General features: G+C 40.3%; 1 protein-coding gene across 2 annotated transcripts in view; it reads right to left on the bottom strand.

Moving 5' to 3' along the window:
• The window catches only part of Pcca (propionyl-CoA carboxylase subunit alpha), a 308,071-nt gene that overhangs the window by 272,933 nt on the left and 13,706 nt on the right, over positions 1 to 21,432 (bottom strand). For both annotated transcript variants that reach the window (XM_028771105.1, XM_028771113.1), the window contains exons 2-4: positions 10,369 to 10,446; positions 6,592 to 6,639; positions 6,426 to 6,494 (exon numbers count right to left, since the gene is read on the bottom strand). In XM_028771105.1, coding sequence (XP_028626938.1) covers positions 6,426 to 6,494; positions 6,592 to 6,639; positions 10,369 to 10,446 — 195 coding nt within the window. The remainder of the gene's footprint in view (positions 1 to 6,425; positions 6,495 to 6,591; positions 6,640 to 10,368; positions 10,447 to 21,432) is intronic.

The raw sequence follows: 21,432 nt of genomic DNA, 5'->3' as shown, positions 1-21,432 counted from the left end.
TGCTGCATTTCAGTTTATTTTCTAAAGGGATTCAAATTATTAGCTCCTTTCCCCAAAAATATGTACATTTCTAGCATTTCTAACTGATGGGAGGTGGCTCTCAGCATGCTAGGCACAGAATGGGTCTACCAGGCATAAAGAGACCACCTACTACGCAAAGGAGGCTCCACCTCCATCTGATTCTAGAGCATTTTGATGGTAGAGAAGATTAATGCTTTGATTCTTCTATAGCTTCGTGTATTAAATATTAATTTCTCTCTGAAGTGCTTGAATTATTTTTCATCTTGAAAAATAAAGACGCATAAATTGTAGTTTTGAACCCAAATCATTTATGCAGTAGGAAATGATCCAGAGAACTTATGATAAATATAAGAAAGGGCTAAGCAAATTCTTAAAGGAACATGAAGTCAGAGGCGTACACTCATGTTAAACAGACGGGCACTACTTTAAAATGCAATTCACAGAACTAACACAATTGACACAATTCTCTATTTTTATAAAGACAAAGCAAATTGAGGCTATTTTGTTCAAAATAGGAGAGTGAAGCCTGAATTTAGCTCGTGTACATACTGAATTCAGCAATAATTGTATTTTTTAAATACACAACATGACAGGCGCTATGGTAGATAATAATGAATCAGCATGGGAGCCATTTAATACACGCCTTGATTAACTCATTGCCTGTCCAGCTCGCACAGGCATGCTCACATGTCATAACCGTCACAGCTCCCACCACCCCCGGCACTAGCACTAATTCCCATCACCCCCAGCACTAATCTCCAGCACCTTGATTAGTGCGCAGCTCCCAGACGGCCGTTGCTAATGCTAAGTCATTCTCTTGAAGCCTCCTGCCACTGTTCTGCAGGGTCTCCAATTAAATATAATGTCCCTGATGAGCTATATTAATGTGAACAAATTCCTACCAGGGATCCTATCCTATTCCATTTTGTCCCAAAATGCAGAGGAAGTAATTTAGCTAAGCCAAGATAATCAAAACATTTAAAATTGAGAGAGTTTAATGTTTTTGCAGAATAAGTTTTTCTAAAGACAAAAATAGCAGAAAAAAAAAATGTCTAAATATCTCGAATGCATTCCTCTCCTGATTAGCTCTTCACAGAAAGGCCTAGTGCTTCACATTTGCATAAGTGTATCCTGCTCTAAAAAGAATAGCTAAGTTGTATAAGATAAATGAACAACAGTAAGATTTTAAGCCAATATCCCGTTCAAAAACCCTTGGATTTGCTGGGCCCAGGGGCCCTGGAAGGTAAGCAAGTTCCAGCTACTCAGGAGAGTAAGGATAAAGGAGATCTTAAGCCATTGCACATCCCATAACACCCACCCTCCCCCCCAAAAAAGTTAATAGCATTTTAATTACCTAATCACAAGAGTAAAACTAAATCAATGAAACCAAGTCCTCTCTTCCCTCCAAATGCAGCACAGGAGCGACTAACTACCCAGTGGCTCTGATGGGCCTTTATGTTAAGTAAATTTTTTGCTGAACGATGACAATTAGAAATATCTGTTTAACACTGATAAAAAATATTCAGAATAATCCTAGGGTTTTCAAGTGTGGCCTAACTGTTAGGAAGTGTTATAACCTGAAAAGACCAACTAGAAAATATGGATCACGAGGACCAGTGTCTCAGTACATGCTTTAGTAGACATGGCAACTTAAGAATGTGTTACGAGCCAGGCATGGTGATGCCCTTGGGAGGCAGACGCAGGCAGGTCTCTGTGAGTTCCAGGCCAACCTGGTCTACAAACCAAGCTCCAGGACAGCCAGGGCAATTATATAGAAAAACCCTGTCTAGAAAAAAAAGAAAGACAAAAAACAAACAAACAAAAAGAAAGAAAGTGTTACTTAAGGGGCTGGCAAGATGGTCCAGTGGTCCAGTAAGCAAAGACCCTTAATAACAACTCTGGTGTCCAGAGTTTGATTCCTAGACCCACAGGATGGAAGGAGAAAGACTCCTGCAAATTACCCTCTAACCACACACCTGACATGGTACATACAGCAGGCCTAGAGAAATGGCTCAGCTGTTAAAAGCATTGGCTGCTCTTCCAGGGAACCTGAATCCGATTCCCAGAAACCACAAGGTGGTCCATAACTGTCTGTGTGACTCCAGTACTGGGAGACCTAACAGCCTCTTACGGCCTCTGTGGACAGCAAACATACACATGGTGTTCATGTACGGACATACTTGTAGTCAAAACACTCGCACACATTAGATAGAGAGATGATAGATAGATAGATAGATAGATAGATAGATAGATAGATAGATAGATAATGATAGAGATAAGTAAATAAGTAGATAAATTAATACATGATTTCTGATGATATAATAAGTATATGTAAAAAGAACATGCTACTTAAACATATCAATTTAGGGATAAACATGGTAACACACAAGTCTGAAATCCTAACTACTAGAGAGGCTAAGGCAGGAGGTTCTGTAATTGAAGGTTTTCGTCGACTACAGATGAGTTCAAGGTCACCCTGGAAAACAGAGCAAGACTCCTACCTCAGAGAGAGAAAGAAAGAGAGAGAAAGAGAGAGAGAGAGAGAGAGAGAGAGAGAGAGAGAGAGAGAAGGCACTCTAACTCTTCTCCAGTGTGAAACAGTTGAAAAATTCCTGAAAATCATCTAAAGGAGGAAAATACTCAAAATAATTACATTTCTATTGAATTAATCTTGGTAGGTATCTAAGGTAAAACTGGAGATGTGCTAACCAAGATAAAAATATATTAATTCATAATAATATATATTCAAAGACATGAAATAAAGCTTTTCCATCAACTCCTAAAATGCTAAGTGTTTCCCTCAGATCTTGTATATCACATCATACAGTAATGTATTCTAGTTCCATTTACCTGATCATTACCCTACAGCTTGTTCAGCTGGAACCAACATAACACTAATTACTTAAGCATCACAAAGTCCTATTTGTCCTCTGTTCCTCCCCAGCCAGCAGGGAAATATTATCAAGGGTAGGCATAAAAAGTGATGACTACCTCACCTTACTGTCAGTCATCCCAGAATACTCACAGGAAACACCACTCCATCTCATTATGGAATGCTAAGGCTGAGACTCGGGTACCCACCAAACAGCAGGCGACGTGGGTGCCATAGGAGTCACCATAAACACCTTCCTAATCTTAGAGCCTTGCTTCAAAGCTGTAAATACCAGATATTACTCAATTAAATGGTTGTGGCATGATCAGCAATAAGATGGGAGAACGACAACGATAAGGCCAAAGGTTGAAACACAGAATCATTTTTCTCTTCTGAAATGAAGAGTCTAGACCTTTTCAATTTAGCTTGACTAATCCTTTCTTTCAAATATCAAGTTTCCAACTTTAGTGGTTTAATAGAAAGTATTTTATTCTTTTACTTGAAAAAACATTTTAGAGTTTTCACTTGAAATACAAGGAAGGAGTAGATGGTGGGTATCTGAGTGCATCTGGAGATACAGCTGTCTCTAAAGTCTCCATCTGTTCACTGCTAGACTGTCCACCAAACCAAGGAAACTCCTAGTCACTCAAACAATTACAAACTTCTGATCCCTTACAGTCCTCACCTTCTCTGGGACTGCCTAAAATCTCAGTAAACAGGAACTAGCTCTGCAGAGATGTCCCTCCTGAATTTATAATCAATATAACTATGATAAAACCTTAATTAGCAAGTCAAGAAACTCTCCCACACCAGCCCTCTGCCTGAGATCCAATAGATTTATTCCAGAGCTGTCTCCTTCCCTTCCTCTAACATGAATAGCCCTGGCTTACCCCAACTGAGAATGTGCTTTCCCTGTCAAGTTTCCCGGGAAACCACTAAGCCAGAGGTTCTCAACCTGTAGGTTGAGACCTCTTTGGAAGTTGAATGACCTTTTCACAGGGTTCACCTAAAACCATCAAAAAAACATAGATATTTACATTATGATTCATAATAGTAGCAAGATTACAGTTTTGAAGTAGCAATGAAAATAACATGTTTGGGGATCCCCACAACTTGAGGAACTGTATTAAAGAGTCACAGCACTAGGAAGGTTGAGAGCCACTGCTCCAGGCCATTATTCCATATTTATGCTTTGTGCAATTTCAAAACAAAAATAGTACGTTTACTAGGGTTTAAAATGAAAAACACAAAATAACTCAGAAATTATTAGCATCTAAAATATTTAGTTTCCCTATATAAAATCTGGATGTCCTCATGTAAGTCTTAAATTTTTAATTTTAATTTTCCTGTTAATTCAAATCACATCCCTTGTAGACTAGAAACTCAAAATTATTTTTGTCTTTATTACCCACCATTCTATAGCTCTTGTCTATAGAACACTACTTAGTATGTCTAATAATGCTATTAGGTCATAGCCAAGACGATATGAATGAGATCATCAAGTTCAAAAGAAGCATCAAAAAGGTCCTCAGCCCCTCTGCATGTGAGGTCACAGCTCAAAAGCTTCATTTGCAAAGCAGAAGGGAGGCCCTCACCAAACTTTCCAGTGTCATTATCTCCACTTCTCAATCTCTACAATTATAAAAACTAATTTCTTATTGTTTATAAGCTATCACATTTATGGTATTATGTTGCCATAGTGTGATTAGACTATGACAGAGACCAAGAAAAAAAGCAAGACTCAAACATCTAAAGTCAGGAATGAATATGGTGATATGACCTCCCACTCACAGAAATAAAATGCTAACAAAGAAATACCACAAACAACTTCATACCAATAAACCAGAAAACTTAAATGAAGTAGACAGAATCCTAGAAATATGCAAATTCAGAATAACAACAGAGAATCTACAAAGGAAAAAAAACAAAAACCTACACACAGAGAATCCACATCCAGGTCTCATAGATGAATTGTACCAAACACTTAAATATTGCCAACACTTTACAAGTGTTCACTGCAAAATAGGAAGCTTTTCAATCCACAAGGCTAAGATGTTCAATATTTTTTGTTGTTGTTAGTTGTTTTATTTGTGTTTTATGAGACAGTTTCTCTGTGTAGCCCTGGCTGTCCTGGAACTCACTCTGTAGACCAGGCCAGCCTGGAACTCAGAGACCTGCATGACTCCACCTTTTAAATGCTTAAATTAAATGAGTGAGCCACCACACCCAGCCTACTAAGATATTCTAATACCAACCAAAGACAGGGAAACTAACAAGTAGTGTCTTCCAAAGACAAACAGAAAGCTCAGCTTAGTTACAAAACACAAAGCCAAACCAAAAAATAAGAAAAAAAATTGCATCAATACACATTTACCTAAAGAAAAATTATAATGGTATAGACACTTGCATGAAAAGAATAAAACACTTTATTATAAATGTACCAAAGTAAGCACAGAGCTTGCAGTCTCCAATTAGAGGAGGCCACTCAAAGGAATGAAAGCAACCCAAACAAAATCATCTACAAACACAATACAACCCAATTAAACCTCCAGCGTCCTGCACTAAGGCCCACTCCTCAAACCATCATGAGCAGAAATCTTACGAGAAATAAAAATAACTACTACTGAAATCATCAAATTTTTAAAAAGTTAGCAAAGAATCTAGGTTTTTTTCCAACTCAAACGATATATTCAAAACAAATTTAATTGCTTTTCATTAAAGATACTTTCAATACAACCATCAAATAAATTATGTAGTTAACATTTATTTTCAGTAAATTAGTTTGCAATTCTTTCATCTAGATTTTTGAAAGGGACCTTACAGTAAGACAAAATAAGTAACAGTTACAAATAGAACATTTTTTTAAATCACCATATTTTAAAGATCTTTCTACTAAATTAATTACTGAACTATTAAAAATGACATGAAGAAAAAGAACAGTGCCTTAAAAGTACAGCGGCTCATATCTCAGTCCATAAAGTTCTAACGCTCTGCATCCTTTCCCCCACGGGATCTCTGTCTACTGGTTCATAGTTCGTTACTGTTAAAAAGTGCCTGCTGCGTTAAAAATGCCACATAAAATTATATATCGCTCACTGCTTCATGCCGCACCTTCCTCCGCTCAGATCCGATCAGCATCAAGCTCTCTCTCCTTTTTCAGACTTTCAGATGAACACACTTGGGGAAGAGTAGGCAATGAAGGCGTCCTAGAGACGCTGGAGCCGCACTGGGGAGATGCTCATAAGCAAGCACCGTGCAAACAGCCCATCCACCTCCCAACCTAACGTTCTCGGGCTTTGGTTTAAGCTTTTTCTTGACCAGCAATAAGCCTGGCAAGCTTGGTCTGATCTTGAGGAAAAATTAGTTAAGACATTATAATACTTCCATTGTGTTTGTGACAACTGTGAACTACTAGTTTTAAAAGCCAAATATACCTTTTGCAAGTGAAGGAAAAATAAAGCAAGTAACTTTCACTTCCGTCCTAGTAGAACCAAATTAAGTCCTGATTGAAACTAAATAAAAATATACTTACAGAACTGGCATCAACATCACTGTGAATGGCAACTGTCTTGATACCCATCTTCTTGCAAGTTTTAATAACCTAGTCAAAACATATCACTTGTTATTGCTTTGCTCATATACAAAGGGACTTTAATATATTTCCAAGCAAAACAAAAAATAATTCAAATCCTACTCACCCTACAGGCAATTTCTCCTCTGTTAGCAATGAGAATTTTATCGAAAGTCTGACAAGAAACAAAAAAGAAAATCATTACTATTACTTTGAGATTTTGAAAAAAACAGTATTTTCCACAATTATCAATAAATATATTTCTAGTAAACATTTACTTTCTAGATTAATAGTAAATGCTACAAATAATATGTTCCTTTACAGCCAGAAAGCAATTAAATTAATCTGATTAGATCTGGTCCTATAATAACTTGATTAAAGCATCAATTGACTCGGTTAATTTATTCAACAATTAAACTATATTGATTTCCACAGAATAACATGCCTACCATATCAAAGGCTCTGGATTCAACTTCCAGCACTTGTTGTTCTTACAGAGGACCCAGCACCCACATGGCAGCTCACAACCATCTGTAACTCCAGTTCCTGGGGACCAAATACCCTTTCCTGACTTCCGGGGACACTAGGCACAAGGTGGTATACATACAAACATGATGGTAAGCACTCATACATATAAAATACAAGTAAACAGAAGGGACTCATGTATCTTAGGGAAGATAGTATTTTAGCCTACATGGAAAGTTTAAAATCTTAAAACTGGAAAGTATTAGACTTTATAACACGCATGGCTTATACTACTAGCCTGAGACCATCCTCACTGCCTGGTAAACTCCCAACCTTATGAAACTCTGAGACACTCAGAATCTTGATCACACAGACCCTTAAGATAATCTACTCTTACCCAGGCATGGTGCTGTGAAGTCATTACCTCTCTTTGTCCAAACGGCCACAATAACTGTTGAACAGTATGTATTTCCTAAGGAAAACACACTTACTTACATATGAGCTGCACTTGAAACAGTGAAGTTCTAACTAGTGCTGGAGAGCTCACCCTACTGGTGTGGGTACAGGAGGGCCAGTAGGCTGAACAACTCAGCTACCATCCAGGAGTGAAAGGGCCAATCCTGCATATCCAAAGCTTCAGAATCTCCATGACACAGGGCAACAACAGGATAACAAAGAGGAGTCCAGGTGAAGATCCAGTATTGACAGAGTAGCAGAAGCCAGAGGCCTCGAATCAGACCAATGACTCATGCAGTGAACATTTGCAAGTAAAGATGTGTGGTCAGATGGGTACACTGTGGGACACACTGTGAAACACTACAGCTTCCATGACTAGATGGGTTTTTTGCTTTGATTTTTTTTCTTTATTTTTGTTTTGTATTTTCTTTTGGGAGGATTGCAAGGACAAAGGGCAGAAATGAAGAAACAGGGAGATGGGTAGGATTAGGGTGCATGATGTGAAACTCACAAAGAATCAATAAAAAGTTTTTTAAAAAAAACAAAAACATGTTAGCTAGTGGCTGGTATTCATTCCTGGCACTCATGCCGTACAGCAAAGTAACTTGCTGTCAAGTTAACACCTTGTATACTCAAGCACTGCACAAACTCGATATGGATCATTACATCATCCTTCCAGCCATAAATGTTCTTTTAAATAAATCAGATATGTATGCCTCAAAAACTTTAATTCATTTATTTTTATATGTATGAATGTTGTCTGAATGTATGTATATGCATGTGTGTGCCCGGTACCTGTGGAAGTCAGAAGGAGGTTTTGAACCTCCTGGAAATGGAGCCACAGATAGTTCTAAGGTGCTGGAAACTGAACCCCAGTCCTCTGTAACAGCAACAGTGCTTTAACAGCTGAGCCATCCCTGTGGCCCCTCAGAAAATTTAAAGTACTAAAGATACACTCTGGTCCCTGCACCAAAGGCAACCACTGCTATAAAGATGTTCTTCCAAATAGGCTGCACATGTTCGAGAGTGTACGCGTATGGAAGTAAGCCAACTTTGAATCCCTCCTCCATAAACATCAACACTTACCAGCATCAACTGCACTTTCAGTGGACAGCATGGTGCAATCACAACCAACTGTGCTAAGTGCTATGCTAAAGCTGTATCCAGGATCCTGGGTACAGCAAAGTGGTGGCATGATCAGGATATACAAAGGTAGCCATACTGAAGAAAGAGGGCTGCTCCAAAAAGCTGCAAGAGATTTTTAGTCTGGGCTATACATTTGATAAAATAGGGGACGTCACACAGCAGATAAGGAAAGGACTTACTGCCATTTAAAGAACAGAGACTTTATGTTCTCTGTAGGAGCCACCACTAAGGTAGTACCCTGGAGAAAAGCACAAAAGCAGAACCAGAGCTCAGGACCCTGAATCCTTGCACACAGGGGCTTCTGGGTACCACACGAGTCAGAGCCACCACCCCACCCCCCAGGACTACTCTGTAGCTACAGTAATGATGGTGCAAAGATTCTTGAAGCTCTTCTTAGTCATCTTCTCTGCTTTCTTCCTTCTTTCCTTCTGTTCTCTGTGCTAAGCATATCTACTAGGCTCTAACTGCCAGGCCCTTCTCTCCATTCAGAAAGCATGAGAAGGAATGAGCTTATCTTGTCTCCCAGATGCTCCGTGGAGGAGAGGAAGCAGAACTCTAGTCAGTCACTGAATGCTTCTGAGCAGCAGGATAGCATGACCAGCAAGGGGAACTAGCAGGAAGACCCAGATTCAATGCAGCGTTCATGCCAGAGCACACCGTGACAGACATGAGGAGATTATTGCAGTACAGGCTTTCTTCATCAGCCATAAATGCCACCAGAGATGAAACACATAAAAACACACCCTAACACTGTGCTGGCTCACACTAACTCTGGGCCACTCAAGCCTCCTGATTTCATCAAACAAATTGCCATTAAACTAAGTCCTTGTTTTAATGAGCACATATATGAAACAAATTGACATATTCAAACTTTAAAAAACTCCTTGTAGGGAAACGCACGGTTGCGCACACCTGTCGCTCATCACTGAGACGGCTAAGGGGAGAGGACCATGTGGCCGAGGCCATCGAGGCTACATAATCAGATAACATCTCAAATAAGCAAATAAGTAAAAATGCTTGTCAGTGTATATCTATACAAATAGATGCATTTCTTATTAATAGATATATTTCTCCTACCTTATCTTAACCTGATATGAGTCACTAGTAAAAAGTTGAATTATAAGGAAGGTCAGGTCTCCCCATACCCTGGACTGTAACAACACATAAGACAGTTCAATATTCACGAGAACACTGCAAACCCTTTGGAAGTGTAGCTGGAGGCAATTGTGAGCTGATAGACGTGAGTACTGAGAAACAAACTCTTAACCACCGAAGTCATCTCTCAAGCCCTGAATCCACATTCTAACACCTTTGATGCTAATGAGAAGAAACACCACCAGACTCAAACTGTACTCTACAAATGAAAAAATGGAACAGAGATTGAGCTGCTCTAAAACCTATGAACAGGGGCTGGGGGATGACTCACTGGGTAAGAGCATAAGGACGGGAGTTCAAATCTCTAACAATCACAATAATGCCTGGGCATGGCTACTCAGGGCCTGTAACCCAGGCACAGTGAGAGGGAGAGACAGGAGGATCCTGGGGCTGGCTGCAGGCCTAATCGCAGGTTCAGTGAGATACCCGTCTCAAGGAACCAAGTCAGAGAACGATAGAGCAGGATCCCAGATGTCTTCCTCTGGCCTCAACATGGACATGCATGCATGCACACACATATAAGAAAAGAAAAGAAAAATAGAAAAGAAGCCTATAATACTTCAGCAATGCAATAAATAATCACAATGTCACTACAATTCAATCAGTCCACTGAACATCATGTGGCAACAAGAAAGTAAAACCAGTCTAACTTAGCCATTGAGAGTATTTTTAAAACACTTACTTTTTCTTTAGGCTCATATTCCACAGAACTGAGGCTCCGGGACACCACAAGGCACTGCTGTGAATAGACCGGAGCGTGCTGTTAAAAATAGAAAAAAGGGGAAAGCAGTTAGACTCTTGTGGGTTTTGCCTTCAAAGCCCTAGGTACTTAGTAAGTGAATAAATAATAAAGTGGTGACTTTAAGGATTCTTCAATTTTAACAATGACTAGTAACTAATAAAATGTTCCTTCTTTTATTTGTTGAAGTCATGAGTTATGACTTTTTTCTGGCACAAAAAGGATTTGATGGATAAAAATCCAAAATTATCAAGTTTGCTTCTAGTGTATTGTTAACTATTTCTGGAGAAAGTATGTCTTAATGCCTTAAGACATTAAGAAAATAAGTAATAAAAATTGTAACACACATGGAATGAGGTCTGACTATGCGTATGACTGGATGTCTTTATTACTGGTTTAGGTTTGAATTTTGGTTTTTGGTTTTGAGACAGGGACTCACTGTGTGATCCTGGCTAGCCTGAAAGTAGGTAGACCAGGCTGACCTCAAACTCTCAGAGATCCAAGAGGCTGGTATGTAGGATACACACCATTCTGTCCAGCCAGATGTCTTTACTTACACAAGTGTTTTTCACAAGCTTATGTGTCATTTTATGCTCTCTTTATAGGAATGTCTATTTAAATTCTATAACTATTATTAAAATTCCATTTTCTTTTTTTTATATTTCTCAAGACAGGGTTTCTCTAGGTAGCCTTGGCTATCCTGGAATTTACTCTGTAGATCAGACTGGCCTCAAACTCAGATATCCACCTATCTCTGCCTCCCTCCCGAGTGCTAGGATTAAAGGTGTGTATCACCACCACCAGACTCAAACTAGATTTTCATTCACTGCTGTGTTATATAAGGATCCTTGAGATATTCTAGACTCATATCTTCATTGGCTATATAATCACAATTATTTGATCTTATTCTATACATTTGCGTTTTACTTCCTACATGTCATTTGAAACTTAAAAGTTAATTTTGATTAAATCTAATTTCTTGTTTACCAGTAACGAATTTATGAGGAAGGAATATTATCGTTGTTTATTTTTAAGTCACAACTAATAGACTATTGTCTAAATCAGACAGTTAAAACAAGAAAAGTTGCATAGCCAAGTTTTAAGAAAACGATGTGTTGGGGCAGTATATGGATCTGGGGATAAAAGTGCTTGTCATGCAATTCTGAAGACCTGAGTTTGATCCCTGGAACCCACAGTGGAAGAAAAGAACTGACTCCTGCAATCTGACCTTTTACCTTTACATGGACATGGACTTGCATGTCATGGCACATGCACACACATACACACACATACAAATAGAAACTAAACTTTTAAAAACCTGACTTTTCTAATAGTTACTGGTAAAGATAGATCCAAAAGTGGAAGAGTGGGAAAATACAAACAGCAAAAGGTAGTGAGTACTGCCTCCTAGAATATTCTAAAAACACACTCATACGAGAAAGGGCGTCTTACAGAAATGTTTTAAAGTGAAGCTAAACATATATTTTTTAAAACATGAAGTTTCAGACTGCAAAATGTATTCTCTACTTGAAATAAGAGTAGGAGAGCTTTTGGGCTAATATCCAGTTATCAGTGAGTGCATACCATGTGTGCTCTTTTGTGATTGAGTTACCTCACTCAGGATGATATTTTCTAGTTCCATCCATTTACCTAAGAATTTCTTGAATTCATTGTTTTTAATAGCTGAGTAATACTCCATTGTGTAAATGTACCACATTTTTTGTATCCATTCCTCTGTTGAAGGACATCTGGGTTCTTTCCAGCTTCTTGCTATTATAAATAAGGCTGCTATGAACATAGTGGAGCATGTGTCCTCGTTATATGTTAGAGCATCTTCTGGGTATACGCCCAGGAGCTGTATACCTGGGTCCTCAGGTAATGCTATGTCCAATTTTCTGAGGAACCGCCAGACTGATTTCCAGAGTGGTTATACCAGCTTGCAATCCTACCAACAATGGAGGAGTGTTCCTCTTTCTCCACATCCTCTCCAGCATCTGCTATCACCTGAGTTTTTGATCTTAGCCATTCTGACTGGTGTGAGATGGAATCTCAGGGTTGTTTTGATTTGCATTTCCCTGATGACTAAGGATGCTGAGCATTTCTCTAAGTGCTTCACGGCCATTTGAGTTTCCTCAGTTGAGAATTCTTTGTTTAGCTCTGTACTCCATTTTTTAATAAGATTATTTGGTTGTCTCGAGTCTAATTTCTTGAGTTCTTTGTATATATTGGATATTAGCACTCTGTTGGATGTGAGATTGGTAAAGATCTTTTCCCAATCTGTTGGTTGGTGTTTTTTTCCTATTGACAGTGTCCTTTGCCTTACAGAAACTTTGCAATTTTATGAGGTCCCATTTGTTAATTCTTGATCTTAGAGCATAAGTCATTGGTGTTCTGTTCAGGAACTTTCCCCTTGTGCCCAGGTATCCAAGATACAATTCATAGACCACATGAAGCTCATGAAGAAGGAAGACCAAAGTGTGGGTGCTTTGGTCCTTCTCAGAAGAAGTAACAAAATACTCATGGGAGCAAATATGGAGACGAAGCATGGGACAGAAACTGAAGGAGGGGCTGTCTGGAGACCATTCCACCTGGGTATCCATCACATGTGCAGTCAACAAAGGCAGGTGCTAATGTGGATGTCAGGAAGTGCATGCTGACAGGAGCCCAACATAGCTATCTCCTTAGAGGTCTGCCAGGCCCTGGCATATACAGAGGGGGATGCTCTCAGCTAACCATTGATCTGATCATGGGGTTCCCAATGGAGGAGTTAGAGAGAAGACTGAAGGAGCTGAAAGGGTTTGCTGCCCCATGGGAAGAGCAGCAATACCAACCAACCAGAGGTCCCAGGATCTAAACCACCAGCCTGGGAGCACATAGGGAGGGACCCATGGCTCCAGCTGTATAGGTAGGGGAGGATGGCCTTGTTGGACATAGGTGGGAGAGGAGGTTCTTAGTTCTGTGAAGACTGGATGTGTGGAGGAATTTGAGGGCAAGGAGGTGGGAGTAGGTGGGTGGGTGGGGGCATATCCTCATAGAGGCAGGAGGAGGGGAAATGGGATAGTGGGTTCTTAGGTGGAGGGAAATGGGGAAACGGGATAACATCTGAAATATAAATAAAATATTCAATAAAAAAAATAAAATTATTTGATTAAAAGTAGATTCTAAAAGAGAAAAAAAAGAGTAGGGGACATGAAAGAGGCAGCTTGTCAAAGGAAGTCGTCACACTGCTGAGAAAAAAATGACTCAGCGCAGGAATGAAATTAAGTATATTATGCCCACAGTACACACCAAGATCACACTCCATGTTCCTGCTGTATTATCCCAAATTCCATACACCAGAAAGTTGAGTTGAATCCTACAAGCTTCTAACTTTTGATGATCAGGGATCTAGAAAAGCTTGTTTTTTAATTTAAATATAGAAACAGTGGCATCTTGCACCATGACATTGGTGCCTATTGGAAGTAATACTTTGGATGGGAAAGGGTGGTGTGCAGTGAGGTTCTGCCCCATTCCCTCTGTGCTCAGATAAAATTCAGCCATCTAGACTTTCAAAGAACTAGCAAAAAATTTAAAAATATATGGAAAATGAGTTTTCAAAGAATTAAAAATTCCAACCTTCTACAGCCCTCAGTGGAACAAAGTGTTCAGTGTCACAACAAACTTAGTTACAAAGACAATATTCTTTCCTCAGAAGAACATTTGCATACTTAGCTTCAGCCCACTCTAAACTCTAAAGAGAAGCCTTAGATGTGAAGGCTGGGCATTTCTCACATCTCTGCTAGGTCACAGACACGATGGGGGTACAGCAGCACCTACAGCTCCTTCCATGGAACAGAGGAGCTGGCATTCTGAGCGGCTCTCCTAACACTGTAGCCACACAACAGTCTTACCGCAGCAGCATGCCGACATACTTTCCTAAAAATAATGGTATTTTAGTCAGGCATGGTGGTGCCGTCCTTTAATCCTTAAAGCACTTGGGAGACAGATGCAGGTGGATGTCTGAGTTCAAGGCCACCCTGATCTACAGAGCAAGTTCCTGGACAGCCAGGGCCACATAGAGAAAATAAATAAATAAATAAATAAATAAATAAATAAATAAATAAATTTATACACACACACACACGCGCGTGTGTGTGTGTGTGTGTGTGTGTGTGTGTGCATTTTGAAATTTTCATATGCCATATGTGGATCGAATCCTCCCTGCAGCTCCTCCCAAATTCACCCTCTCCTTCTCAAGCTTGTCCTTCTTGCTTTAAACTATTTCACAGCAGATGGCCCTGTCTCCTGTCTCTTTTCTCCCTGACCTCTGTTCCTAATGTTCCCTACGCCTCAGGTGTAGAGGTCTTAAAGGGGGGCAGATACCCCCAGGGCAGCTCATCTCCACATTCTGACCAGGTCTTCCTTTGCTGAGGGTGAGAGCTGTACTTCTCTGTAGGATGAGGATCTAAGGATGCAGTGAGGAAAGCAGCAAGAGAAGGCTCTCCTCTCAGATCCATGACCTCACTAGCTGCAAGGAGCTAGGTAAGTTCCTACTAGGCATGGACCCTCATACTGAGTGGCTTTGAGTCTAGTTAGGCAACTGTTGGTCCCCCAGGAAGGAAGTGCTGTCACTGTGCCTTTGAAGCATCTGTCATGTAAGGCTCAAGTCGGATGGTTTCTTTAGCCATTAAGGAATTAAGCATATTGGCGTTGTGAACTCTGTAGTGCTCGAATAGCATTTATGAGGAGCAGAGTTCACTCCAAAGCACATAAAATAATGATATTAACTGGCACCGCTCATTTCTGATGACAGAAATGAAATAAGAATTTTCAAGGGATTCACAGATGCTCTCAGGATCACACTTGCTTCGCTTGAGAGAATGAGAGCAAAGGATGATGCTTTCTCTTCAGCTCCAATGTCTCTGCAACAAGCAAAGCTTTGTATAAGAACTGCCTAAGAGAATGGTTTTTAGTACCTTGGAGCAGAAAAGAATTTCTAGATTCTAAACCACTCAGCTATTATTCTTGAGCATTTACATGTACACCTGAGGAACTGACATGCTGACCTGGGGAGTTGCCCACCAGTCAGTTTATTGCAGCACAAACTGTGGCACCAAAACAAAACAAAAGAAGAGACACAAATAGTTGTTGCTGGTGAAGCAGATAAATTAAGATCTAATAAAGTCATACAGTGGGGTGTTCTCTGCTGGAAGTACAGCACACGGGAAGTACAGCACACTGAAATCAATGTATTAACAGCAAGAGAAGAAAATTATCAGTAAAGCAATGGACATTCAACAACAATTCCTATGAGAATTTGAAAAACCAACTTATAACCCTACTACTAGGCACTGGTTAAAAGACAACACTTTCCCTAAAGCCCTAAAGCATTAGTGTAGGATATGTGTGAGCGGCTATTGCTATTAAGGGTAGGAAGGGAGAAGAACTACAGAAAGTATATGTGGCCAAGCGATTGATTACTTCAAGTTTTGGTTCTAAATGCACATCTTCTATTAAAATGAAAGCCCCATAGTTAATCCATACAAACAACAATAACAATGACAAAATGCAAAAAGATACACTTGGGGGAAGAACTCTGCAGAACGCAGCTGAGCACAGAGGAGAGGCCTGAAGGCACCTGAAGACCAGCCCAAGCTCAGCCTCACCCTGTTTCTTCACCTCAAACCACTCAGTTTGAACACTTCTGCCCTCAGCTGGAAAATAAGAGCTCAACTGACTTTCCCCTGAGGGTGAGCTCTGACCTGGACTGCTATCAAGAGTTACTCGAAACATGCAGTTTATTCAGACTGAACATGACAGCTAAGAAAGTGATGTCATTGCTGAGGCTCCGTGACAGTAAACAAGCAGAAAGTGCAAAAGAGCTTATGTGACTATGCAAACTTGGCATGTATTGTTAAGTAACTCTCAGAATAAAGTGCATTGCCTCCATGGGTCCCAGAACAATGAACTTGGCTAAACTTGACCCAAGAGAAGAGAACAGTCCAGAAATCTCTAAGTACCTAATCTCTGAAGAATGCGTGAGCCAGCTAAATCAGTATATTATGTGTTTACTCTCAAGAAAAGATCAATAATGTAAAACTAGACTTTAAAACACCTCCACCAGGGTTCAAGAATTAATCAGATCTACTACAAGTTACACATGAACTAATAGAAGAAAGTGTAGCAGTACTTAAAAGTACTTGGTTAAAAAGAGACAGATACACGCAGAAAGGAGACAGTGTGCAGACATGTAAACTCTCAGTAATGTAGCCCAGCATGTGAAAAAGCATGGAGATCCCTAGTTAGCCAGTAACTAGACACAGACATCATTACAGGAGACAGAACAACCCAGGGTAAGACAGCAGATGTTAAGAGCCTTTCCAATCACAACCTGAAACTGCCAGTCTGAACTAGTTTGGTTCTGCTTGTTCAGTCCCAGCAAAACTTTCATTAAAGTTTGAAAATGAAGAACCCAAGGCAAACACAATTTTGCTAAAACCACAACAAAAAACATGGTTTTAGGAGCTCGAGAGATGGCTCACCAGTTAAGAGCATTGGCTGTTCTTCCAGAGGTCTTGTGTTCAGTTCCCAGCAACCACATGGTGGCTCACAACCATCTGTAATGGGATCTGATGCCCTCTTCTGGCATGCAGGTGTACATGCAGATAGAGCGCTCATACACATAAGTAAATCTTTTTTTTTTTTTTAAATGTTTTTAAACATAGGGAATATAGTAAAACTCTGCAACTTTGGAACTTTACACAAAAATGCTTAACATTTGTTAATTTTTATAAGCATATAACAAACAGGTTACAAGCTCAGCTCAGAATTCTTCTCTGAAACTTCCTAAGCATGGAAAACCTAAGAAATTCAGATGTAGTGAAACACATCTGTTGCAGCTACTTGGGAGGCTGACATAGGAGAATTGCAGGTTCAAAGACAATGAGTATAACTTCCTCTGCCTGAAAATGAAACAAGCCGGAGGAGTCTCATAAACTGAAGCTTCCAGGAAAAGATTCTATTAAAAATCATCTATAGTAAAGATTCTAGAAGGGGACAAGCAAGAGAGCTCCATGGGTAAGGGCATCTGCTCACAAGCCTGATATCCAGAATTTGATCTCCTGGCATCATGGAAAAAGAAGGGAACCAGCTCCCACAAATTGTCCTCTAATCTCCACACATGCAACATGGTATGTAAGCAACCACACACTGAATGAATTAATTAATTAATTAATTAATTAATATTTTTAGAAGCTTCTACAGCACTATCAAGGACTTCATGATTGTGGACCACTGGAATCTCAAAGGTCCAGAATTATCTTTGGTTCTCTTGAGTCTCCTTAATAGTTACTCAGCACCCACTTTCTGAATCTGATCTAACATATCAAATACCAGCTAAAACCATGTTAAATTGGCTAGCTGATAGCTTTCCTAAAACCAAAGGCTAAGATTGTCTTCAAATAATATCTGAAACCTACAGCAAATATTTCTTCACTTTTCTTTAACCCACACACCCAATTTCCTCACTAGTGTAGTTGGCCAATGCCAAGTTTGCTTTTTGCTCTGTGATTATAAAGTTTGTGTAACCACTGTCATTGTTATTTGGGGCAACTTGAAGCTATATCCCAGGTCATGGTCTGTAGGCTTAGATTTTTTAAAACCTACTTTTAATAAATAAGCTCCCTTCTAGCTCACCACCCACCAGAGGTAGTGGAAACGTTAATAGAGTAAAGGAGGATGTTGACCTGTTTAGAAATATTTCCTTGGAGCATATCTAATCTGTGTTGTCAGTTCAAACCGAATTCATTAATCAGCAATGGCAGGTTGATCTAGAAGAAACCACAAGTCTCTGCCAATCAGCCCCAAGAAGCTGCTGGAACACTACCAGTACTTTTTTGTTGTGTTTCTCTCTATGAAGTATGACAAATGATAACCAAGAAAGAATGGCAAGGTGTACCAATACCATGCAGCATCGCGTCCACTGTCCATTGAACTATATCAAACACCACATGTTTATATCCTTTGCAAACACCACATGTTCCCTCAAGCATCTGCTCTAACAAAACATCACATGTCCTTTTTCCAGGCTGCCTCCAGAGAAACACCATGAGCCTGTTCTTAGCAAAATATCCTCCCACATGTATGCTTCAGCAAACACATCCTCTCATAAAACAGTTTCCAGAAAACTATCACATGACACAACTGGGTCTCCAAAGAAACCAGAAATTTCCACTTCAATGCTCATTCATATGACTCCAGAATACTACTCTCTTATTCCCTTCCAGACAAGAAGAGCTTTGGATCAACAGAGTTAAGTGGTAAAGTCTTTGCCACATACACAAATCCATGTGTTCAATTTTCAGTATGACACAAAATAAAAGTTTTGAGAAAAACAACTGCACCTAAAATAACTATGAAAACCACCACAGCCAAAGAAGACTGCCACTGATTCTCTTCCACAGAAAGAAAGTATTTTCCATTCCTGAGAAGAAGTAAGTGCCTGGTTAGCACGGCACACGGATGCAGCATGACCATCAGGGATACACAGCTGATGCTCAGCTCTGTTCTTGCAGAACTGTAAGACATGAAGCAAATCACTCCTAAGGGCCTTTCCTAAAATGTAAGGCATGCTATCTTCTTAGTTCCCAAGAGACTCATTAAAATGGTCACATGACTCTTTACAGGCTGTCAGGTGCACCTAAAGGTAAGATAACACACAAAAGCTCAGAGTGCCCAGCTTTAGCCTCAAAAAACCATATCAAGACACTTAAGACTTGCCATAAGAGTAATAATACTCATTAGACAACTCTCTACATCTACACTCCACCATGGAAACAATTCTCAACTCTGTGCACAGGAAATGTCTTCATGTGCAAGAGGAGAGCAGTGATAGTACTCACAGCCACAAGGCTGCTCAGAGCACTGCAGGAGAGAGTCATACCTGATGCAGTCTTGTCAGCATACAGAAAATTAACCCAAAACTGAGGACATGACCATGCCTTTCGACAGACTAGGTTAGCCACTGAAAGAGAACAGGAAAATAAGTATCCTCTGATGATAAAATAGCACCTGCTTTTGGGTTAGGGTTGTGTCTCGCTGTGAGTAAAACCAGTTAATCCACTAGCAAATCGTCTCCAAGAACAATTTCCACAGTAAGTCCTGCCCTGACCAAAGTCACATAACATACCCACAGCACCACTCAGGTGAACAGGACACAAAAATAAAACAGTTCTGTAGACAAACTAATTCAAAAGGACACAGACAATCCTGCCAAGAAAAGAAGTCCAAGCTGATGCTTTGAGTTTGCATGTCCGGGTGAAGGAAGGTTGTCTCCTCTGCAGGTAAAGAGGTTCAGAAGCCCCAGTTGTAAACTGACTGCAACATTTCCACAGACCACCAGGACCTTCTGAGGAACGCATCTCTCTAAATGGAGGCCAGACTATGTCAACACACATAGCTCTTCTTACAGACACACCTGGATGGTTCACCTAAGTAACCATCATCTAAGCAGAGCAGCTTCCATTTGAGAACCACAGTCCAGTCGAGATTCTCCCACCTCTGTCTCCACACTAAGCTAGAACACGAGGAAATTATATACTCCAACTCAAAAGCTTCAATTACCCCTTAGACTCCTACCATGCCATTCATGCTAGCCACGGTACCCAGGGTACCATGTGGATGTGGACCCTCCTCTCCAAGCGTACCCGGGCTATTCTAATATTGAGCATTCACATCTGCTACCCTCATCATGGACACTATTTTGCTGAGAACAAACGTGGTGTTTTTCTGGAAGCTGCCTGGAAAAGGGGCATGTGACGTTTTGCTGGAGCAGACACTTGAGAGGACACATGATGTTTGGAAAGGGTGTAAGTGTAACCCAACAGACAGTGGATGAAGCTATTGCATTGGTTTGCCTTCCCACTCTTTGCTGGTCTTCACTGATGATGCTGTGGCACTGGTTTTCCTTGCCTTCTTTTCTGATCTTTCTTTGTTGTGACTTCATAGATACAAACACAACAAAGAACTTCTGGGGGTATTCTGGTAGTTTCTTGCTGCTTCTGTGCAGACTCGGGCCTTTTGGCAGAGCCCTCTCAGTTTCTTCTGGATTGAACTCCTGTTGCTGATTCGGGAATGCTGTTTACAAGTGGACTGAGCTATCGCTGCTGATTCATGTGACCTGAACTACTGATGTACTAACAATGAAGACTGGAATCGTCTCAAAGACCTACTTCTAAATAGATCCACATCCTCCTTTACCCTAGTAACCGTTCCTTTCTACTACCTTTGGCGGATGGTGGACTAAAAAGGAGGTTAAAGTGTTTAAGAACTCTTATTAAACTAGATTCTGAAAAATCTAAGCCTGCTGTGTCAGATTCCCTAAAATTAGAGTTACAAATGGTTGTAAGTCTCCACATAGGTCCTGAGACCAAACCTTGTCCTCAGCAAAATTAGTTAGCACTCTTAACCACTGAGCCATCTCTCCAACCCCAGCTATACAGAAATTCTCCAGCAATCCTGAAAGCTCCTGCCTCTCAAGCCTCAAGCAAGGCCACAGTCAGTTCCTTCACCTCAAGGGAGAGCCAGTTCAGTGACACAACGTGAACTGCGCTGTCTGATGTGGCAGCCAGCCACTTGCGTATACTGAACATGTGAAACAGGCCTGGTGGCTGTTAGCCTGAATCCACATTACACACTCGATCTTGGAAACAGTTCCCTGATAAGGATCACAGGTGACCATTCTTTTGACTAAGCTCTGGTTCCAGGCCCAAATGAGGAGAGCTAAAACTCAAAGTCACACAGTGAAGGCTCACGGTAAAACTTTTATCTTTCCAGAAATTAAGATTTGATAGCATTCAATCATATTTCTGAAGGACAGTTCTAACTGCCATAATAATGAAGCTCTATGGGATACACAAAGAGGTAACCCAAGGGCTCTCTGTTCTGGCTGTTTGCCTCGGAAGCAACTCTGTGCTCTCTTCAGCCCTTCTCAGTCTCTAGACCCATGGTTCCCAACCTTCCTAACACTGC

This window comes from Grammomys surdaster, unplaced genomic scaffold, assembly GCF_004785775.1.
Source record: "Grammomys surdaster isolate TR1022 unplaced genomic scaffold, NIH_TR_1.0 65, whole genome shotgun sequence".
NCBI classification, from domain to species: domain Eukaryota; kingdom Metazoa; phylum Chordata; class Mammalia; order Rodentia; family Muridae; genus Grammomys; species Grammomys surdaster.
The sequence above is the reverse complement of the archived record's forward strand: the minus strand, read 5'-3'. Positions and strand labels throughout refer to the sequence as shown.